We start from the raw sequence: 8,723 nt of genomic DNA on the forward strand, positions 1-8,723 counted from the left end.
GCTCGAGTTTACGAAATTCCTTGGGCGGTTTATTACCACTTGGAGGAGGGGAACTCTAACGAAGGGGAACGTTTCATTCTTGATTCCACCGTAAATACACGTAAATACACACACCACGACACGCTGAAGGATGATCAGAAGCGGGGAGGAGAACAATATCCATCCGACCGACGTCCCTTTTGTGTTCGATCGACACGCAATAGCCGTGGCGGACCGAAAGTTGGCCACCGCCAAGTACGAGTCCGCGTGGCCAATCAAAGTTGGACGACGTCGTTAACCACACTCGGGCGAACTCGCGTTACATAACAGGAATAACGAACGCTTTCTCCGCTTCTCGCGATAACGTCAACTCTCCCGTTCGAATTCTCCTCTCTCTCCCCCGCCTTTCTCTAAATCGGTAGACGTTTGATTTCGCTCACTGAATTTCCCAGTCACGGCGGGAATGTTTTTTCTACCCTTTCAAAATATTTGTGCTTTCTCCCGTTCGAATTTTTTCCTCCACTGTTACTTTTTCGTTTCGCGTGTATCGAGTTCGTAACGGGATTTGTAATCAAGTTATATATCGGGAGACAGAACGCGTGATAAATTAATAAATTACGACGAAGCAAGATTAACCGCATTTCGAACGGCGACGATATTTATTTACGTTTGATTTCTTTTAAAATATATAGAATAAATTCCTAAGGCTCTTCACGTTTAACCTTGAGAAGCGAATAATAGAATAATATACCGTCGACGGTTAGACTTTTTTTATCTCAAACTACACCGCGGATCGAATTACACCACATTCGCTTTGTTGACGGAGCGAGTTTGACGGTTAGTGGGAATAGAAATATTATTTTCAAAGTTTTTTAGTTTTGTAAGCATGGAATAATGAAATTAGAGAAGATGAGTTTGAGTTTTCGTTGTTAAATAACGAAATTATTTCTATGTAGTATGAGAAATGTAGTAAGAGAAGATGAAAAAGAAAAATAATAAACGGTGAATGTGAGAGCAGAGTTATTATTATTAAAATATCGTAGGAGATAACGATATAAACAATTTAACATTCGATAAATTTTCTTTCTTCACGTAAAGATACACGAAATATTACAATACAAAAGTTTTATACGTTGATTCGCGCGTGAAGTCATTTTAAATTAGCTAAGAAATTTGGGTGCGGAAGAGTTGCAAAGCGTCAATATTATTGTAAAATTTCGAATTTCGTGCGCTTTTTTTCCTTCTCTGCAAAGTTCGTTGTTCGGCCAAAGACGAAACGAAGCGCGGTCGGGAAATTCAAGTTTCTCTCTCTCTCTCTTTATCCGGGTGTCTCTGAATTATTTTAAGCGAAGGCTCGGAGATAGGAAAGTAGTAGCGAGCGAAGCGTAATTATATTTCGCAGCACGAAGGAATATCCTTGCCGAGCACGCATTCACCGAGTCCGTTTCCTTCCGTTTCGATTTGTCACGCAGTTGTGCCGCTAGATATTAATTAGATGCAACGTGTCTCTTTGCCCGGGTTCCCTCTATCAATCTGGGATGGGTCGGGGGACGTTGTTGACCCGAGTTCATAATTTTCGAGAAGGGGAGAGGGAGGAAGAGAGACGCGTTTCAAAACTTTGTCTATTTTGCCCAGAGTAGAAACGACATAATTGGCGAGTAGAGTTGCATCTCTCAACGTGTTTACTACGGGAGAATTATTATTAGTTTGCCAGGTTTCGCGCGGACCAGGTTGTTTGGCCCCGAACTCTCGAGTCTACGAGTCGAGTCTCCGACTCGTTTTCTAGATTGTCAACTTTCCAATTTCTATTATCCTTCCCGTCGACGAAACTTTTATCACGTTTTTCCCCGAGAACGATCAACTGTGTGTATAACAAAATAACGTTTCACGGAAGAGAAAAAAGGGGAAAAAGAGGGGAAAAAAGATAGGGGAATAATAGCTCGAAAGAGGAGTGAAGAAAGAAATGTTAGCCGCGTGTTTCGATAAATAACCAAGTAAAACCAAAGCTGAACATTTATATCGCGCTTTGTGGTGATTTGTGGCACTAGACTAGCGGTCTACTGGGGCGACGATATCACCTCCCTCCCTCCCTCTTTCCGATCGATTTCCCTTTTTACGAACGATTGTCGAGTGAATTTTACAAATTTCTCGAAGAAAGGATATTTTTTTCTCGCCAATCGGAAAAAAGAAGAAAGAAACATAGTTGGCGCGACGTTGACGCACAGTTCGCAATTTTACACAGCTCATGTGTGTATGCGTGTGCGTGGAGGTGCGGGAACGAAAACGAAGAGATTCGATCGCACGGGCGCAAATATGCGCGATACACGGTCGTCCGGTAATGGAAGGGAGGAAATAGCTTTCCGGCAAATGAACACGCGCTATGCCTCGGATTCCACAGCCGTAGGAACATAGATGGCTCGCGCCTGCGAGCAGATCGTTAACCACGTGACACGGAGCCACCGATCCTCGCCTCTCCCTTCCCCTCCAATTAACCGTTTTTCTCTTAATCGAATCCGCGAATCCCGTAATTCGATACGTTTCTTTCTGTGATTCCTCCCTCGTTTTAAACCAATTGGATTAAACTTCGTTTCGACGCGATCCACAAAGCACAGCCATATTCGAGAGAGGTAGGGCCTAACTGGAAAAAAATTATTTTCTTCCTTTTTAGAGAACAACATTGCTTTTTATTATAATTTATTATTATGTAATGGTCGATGTATTAAAAATAAATAAAAATACGAATATAGGAAAAAAGATTGAGAGATCGAAAGGAATAAAAGAAAAAATTGTCAACTAAAGTTAGGAATATTATTATCGCTTATTTCTCCAAAATATAATAAATGAACAGTGATATAAACGCATTATTATAATATAAGGTAGATTAAAATTAATTCATAAATGTCTGGCTGGATTAAATAATCCGCGGCCATAAACAAAATTAATTTTAGCATAGTTTCGCGAATCAAATATAGCAATAAAAGAAAAAGTAGAAAGTTTCTACTTTTTCATATATCCAACTTTTATCGCGTGGAATGACGTGGAACATATAAGGAATCATTGAAAAATCATTACTTTAACTTTAAAATTAATTTACAAAAGAAACAAAAAACTTATCGATAAATTTATAACGATTTAAATTAAAAATAGAAATTTAAATGCTTCTTAATAAATTCTTTACAGAATATTTCTCAACTATTGACCGATCAGTTATCGATTAATTCTCTGCCTATGTATACAGATTTATTTTGTTTAATTTGTTGTAAACGTTTAAAAAGGAAAGGATTTAAGATTTTAACGTATAATTATTTTTTATAAATTTGAAAATGAATTTTATCTATTTAATATACATATATCGTTCGAACCACTGTTGCATGGTAGCAATCGCGAATTCTCGAAACGAATAGATCGGAACAGATTCGAGACTTGCTTCTTATTTCCCTTCTTTCCACGTCGCTCGATATGGCGATCGATTGAACAAGGATTTTCCGATCTGTGGACGGAGGCGAGATGGAAATGCGCGGGCCTGATGCGTCTGATGTATCACGTACCGTTACCACTGACAGCTCGAGGTTGACGTTGACAGATACGTAATTGTATCGTTAGCCACCGGTAAACTGTACAGTAAACAGTTATACAGTCCACTTTGTAACAATAACAGCCGCCCATTTCCTCCTCGCTCGATTTTACGTCAAGTAACATCTCCTTCCGTTCTTCCCCTCTCCCCCCTTTCCCCTCCTTACGATAGATTATGTAAAAATATGGAAACGATTTACGCGACGTATTTCTTTTTGGTTCCGGTGCCAACCACATATTACATATGCATGCGCGAATTCTTATTCGTATTTAAGACGAAAAACGGGTACCGATTTTATTTTTCTAGTAATTTTATTACCGTGTTTACCCTAGAGATCTCGAAGAGATATTATTCCGGACGGCGATCAGCGAATAGCGTATCGAATAACTCGAGGAAAATTTTTGTTTAAAAATTTATTATATCGCGTTCACGAAATAAAATTGGAAGCGTTCAATATTTCTCGTCCGTTTCCTTGACTTGTACCGTTATTACGGGATTATTCGGATTGCGAGCGAGTTATTCGAATTGATTCTTCGCCGCGAGGAAGAATCCACCGGGGAATATCCCTGCTCGAGTATTGGTGTGTATCGATATTCCATCGCGGCAAAAGGTTTATTAGCGTTCGCGATTTTAACTCGATCTCTCGTGACCTTTTTGATCGAACGAGATAATCTCGTTACTCGGGACAAACTGTACACTTTTTATCAACCGTTATAATTCAAGAAATAATTTCGTTTCGCGCGATGTATAATCGTTCTTCGGGAATAAAACGATTTCCCTCTTCGATTTCGATGAAAGCAAAAGACTCGTCGTCGTCGTCGTTATGAAAAATCGGTTATTGGTGTTAACGCGATATAACGAAATCGTGAAATTACCAGAACGAGGCATCGTGAACGAATGAATCACGTTCTACGCGTTACTCGTCCGTCGGACTAGCGCCAAGTATCCACCGTATATACGTGCGCATGCGTATATCGCACACGTACACGCGTGGGAAACAAGGGTAATGGCGGATGCATCGAGTGGCCGATCGGACACGCAGTCGTAAATAAACGGATAACGATAGCTCGTATCTGGCTTACGTTATACAGGTGAACGTTGGCAGGACAGATTAGCCGGCACGTAATTTCGTCGTAAAGGCTCTCTATATCTGGTGTCTCCGTGGCTGGTGGAAATCCATTGAAATCGAATTAACCAGGAATCGTACGATCTTTGGCCGCGAATAATATTTGCAAGAGTCAACGATCCCTCCCCTCAACAATCATTCTACACATCTTCTTTTATCTTATCTTCGGATTTCCGAAAATAATGGACAATCGATCCATCGGATTTCAATCGCTGAATCGAACTTGATGATTCGTTCTTTTAGCAATTAACATTTGGAAGGGGAAGGAATATTTCAAAGAGGAGCAATAACAGCGAGACGGCACGTTTCCACGAGAAATCAATGCGTTAGCCGGTGAGTCACCTATTTCACCAATCCCCTTTTAAGCCGAGGACATTTAACTTTCTTTTCTCGGTTTCTAGAGCAGAGGTCTACGAGTATCAATTTCTTCTAAATTCCGCTCGCGTACATCACGAATCCCCCCCTTCTCTCTTCTCTTCTCCTACTCTTCTTTGTCTCGATCGCAATTCCGGGAGACCGAGCTTTCTCAAATTTATCGAAATAATTGAATAATCGAGAACGAGGGCGAAGGCGCGCCAGGAATTCCTATCGATCTCGTTAATTTTATATCGTAAGATGGTACGAGAGGAGGGGGAGGGGAGGAAGAAAAAAGAGATAGAAGAGAGAAAGAGAGAGAAAGATACGATGTATACACTTACAATGCACTTTTAGCTTCCATCGTTCCTCGATACCCGTGTCCTGCAGCTTCGGATTGGTCGCCCTGCACACCAGAAATTTCCCCTCGTCTTCGATCGACGGTGTCCATTGCAACACGCTCACGCTTGTTCCGTCTTCCTGAAACTATAATCGGGATTCCAATGTACACGAATTATATTACCAGACATAACTCGTCCAACATTCCGTAAAAGTAATAAATCGACAGGGATGCTGGAACGCAACGCACGGAGTGAAATTCATTTACTTTAGCATCGAATTTGTTGCCGGAGATTAGCCGGAATTTCAAATTTCTATCTAATAATAATAATAATAATAATAATAATAATAATCCACTCTGGATTATTTCGAAATTAAATCTCCCTCGCGAATTGTTTTTCCACTTCTCTTCTCGTTCTCCACCTTCCGCATTTCCCTTTTTCCATCGTCCGTCATGGATTTTCATGGAGTTTCGTTCGGAAACGAAGAGAAAGAGAGAGAGATTGAAAAAGGCCGTAAATCTCAAATTCAAATGTTGCGTGGCAGGATATCGAGCTGAAAAAGATTCGAAAAATTTCGAATTTTCTCGAAAGGAAACAACATTACAAATTGATCGCATCTTCGAATTTTCACTCGCCTTAAACGAACCGCACACGGTATGCTGCACTTTTTTTTTCTTATTTTTTTATCTTATTCTCACCAATTTTTCACATCATTACTTTCCCATCTTCTTTAATTAACAACAAGCTCGATCGTTCTCACGCGACGGATCTTTCTTCCTTCGAGGGCAACGTCGTTCCGCTCTAATTTCCAAGCGAACACTCTCCGAGAGGCTTAATAAACGATAACAGGAAAGTTAACGGTTCGCGTGCTGCTTCGAAGCGAAGTTGGTCGACTATTGGCCCGGCTACCACGATCACCACGCGCCCAGTTTATCCGTTACTCCTCGCCTCTTAGCGAGAGGATGCGAAGCGTGACGCCTTTCCCCCTCCTCTCAATTCGAACGAACGAATACGAGTCAACCGGTGTCATCTACGCGCGCTCGCCTTCCTTCTTTCTAATTTTCCCGTAAACAGTGCAAGGAAACGCTTCTTTCGAGATCAATCAAACCTCTTCCCATTTAATTTCGCTCTGAAAAAAAAGGATGTTTATAAAAATGTGGAACACTTTTGGAAGGTGGATTCTAGGCATCAAAAAGAAGTTTATATATACACGTGTGTCCGATAAGACTATATTTTTTTTATATACAATTGATTATTTTAAATGAATTTCAATGTAATATAATGTACGTAACTCCTTATTTAACTAAAATTTATCTCGAGTAAGTTTTAGGAAATTTCCAGAATTAATTATATACATCATTTTATATAAATCCATAGATAAATTATTTTATGTATACAAAGATATCATTTGAATCCTTAGTTGAATTATTGTATTCGATGAAAGTAAATATTTTATGATATTTTTTTTTATGTACAATTGATTATTTCAAATGAATTTCGATATAAGATAATGTATATAAATATCGTGTAATGTAACTATGCGATATTTTTATATTTAAGAAAAAAATTTTAATTATGCAAATTGAAATGTAATTAGTTATTTATAATAGAAACTTATTCGAGGTAAATTTTCGTTAAATAAGAAGTTACATAATATTACATTACATTATATTACGTACATTATATTATATTACAAATTCATTTTAATAGAGCGTTCTCGCTCTTTCGCCGTCTCGTCTATCCAATACAAACTTAAAATACTTAATAACTCGTTAATCAAGCCTTATCGGACGTATATGCATACGAACTTTTTTCATTGTTTCGACGTCTAGAATTTATCCTTCAAAAGTGTCCCACGTTTTTATATAAAAACGATCCTGTATATACGATCTTGTCGCGTATATTTTCATTTTAAAAAAATCAGGAATTTCGAATTTTCATCCAAGATTTTAAGATATTTTCCATCGGTTTTTAGTTTTATACGCGCGTACAACTCTGTAAATAGCTTCCGAATCGAATAGCTGTGGCTTAGTTCCAACTCTTTGAACGAGAGAAGCGGAGGTATGTCATCGCCGGCCATAATCGCTGGGAATTCCGCTCGTTAACCGCGCCGTGCCCGATCCGCCGCCGTGTTTTCAAACCACTCTTCCCGCCCGCGATACGAGGCTTCGAGTCGCGAATTCGAACGGAGCACAGCCAGCCTGCACACAAAGATTATCATTTCGTTTTCGTCGATGCAGCACCACTACTACCACCACCACCCGGTTTCGCTTCCGTCTGCCAAAATCTTCCATCCCCACGGTTTTATATATATATATGTATATATATATATATGTATATATATATATCGCAGGATCGTTAAAACCTCGCCATTTTCCAGTCGCGATCCAGGATATCGGGACTCTTCACTTTTACCCGTCAAAATTACAAAACGCGAGCGTGAATTCTCGTGAAAACAGGTGTAATTTAGGGAGATAAGGGACAGCGAGGAGAATGGTAAAAATGGTGGTCTAAACTCGAACAATTATTTTTTCCTTTACAATATCACAGGATAGATTGTTTATCTCAAATTTTAGATTTTCTTATCTCGGATTAGATCGGTGGAATATCATTCTCAAAGTAATCGAGTTTTGTAAGAAGTGATAATGGTTCGAGTTTGACGTTTCGTTTTTTTTGAATCGAAATTGATATCTATTCGAAAAGATTGACGATGAAGATAGAAAAGAAGTGTGAGAAGGGCGAAAAATAGGAACAGCAGACGGTGAATGCGAGAGCACATTAACAGAAATTAAGAAGGATTATAAACGTTTGTTCTCAACGAAATAAAGAAGACTGTTTTACCATGATATACCGTGACAAATCTGTTTTACAAAATATCGAAACAACGATATATATATATNCAAAATACAAAAGTGTTTTACACGTTAATTCGTGGATGAAATTCATGGAACAATCGTCTCGAGTCGTTGGTTTTTCATAGATCAAGAATCGAAACATTCGGATTATATTTGTTCGAACATCATTATAGAGGTGGACTCGCGGTGACCGATAGCTTTGCCATCAATCCAGATGTTCCTCGGATGGATCGATAGTAATTACACGGGCGTACCCGGTAAATTATTATCAAACCGTCTGTCATATCCACGAAACTATTAATCTAAATGCATTGATAACATTGACACGGCGATATAAATCATCGATTCCAGCGTTTTCTATCCACGATCTTAATTTCGATCTTCTTTGTTTGCTAATGAATCTCGCCACCGCGAGATCATCCCTCCTCGATATTATTTCTTCTTCGATCGTGGAATCTCTCTCTCTCTCTCTCTCTCTCTCTCTCTCTCTCTCT

General features: G+C 39.2%; 1 protein-coding gene across 7 annotated transcripts in view; it reads right to left on the minus strand.

Moving 5' to 3' along the window:
• The window catches only part of LOC102676785 (nephrin-like), a 107,027-nt gene that overhangs the window by 28,570 nt on the left and 69,734 nt on the right, over positions 1-8,723 (minus strand). For all 7 annotated transcript variants that reach the window (XR_004150838.1, XR_004150839.1, XM_031511672.1 and 4 more), the window contains one exon: positions 5,378-5,519. Coding sequence is in view for 5 of the 7 variants with exons in the window: in XM_031511672.1 (XP_031367532.1) it covers positions 5,378-5,519 (142 nt within the window). In the remaining 2 variants the exon portion in view is untranslated. The remainder of the gene's footprint in view (positions 1-5,377; positions 5,520-8,723) is intronic.

The sequence above is a fragment of the Apis dorsata genome, unplaced genomic scaffold, assembly GCF_000469605.1.
Source record: "Apis dorsata unplaced genomic scaffold, Apis dorsata 1.3 scaffold_341, whole genome shotgun sequence".
Lineage (NCBI taxonomy): Eukaryota > Metazoa > Arthropoda > Insecta > Hymenoptera > Apidae > Apis > Apis dorsata.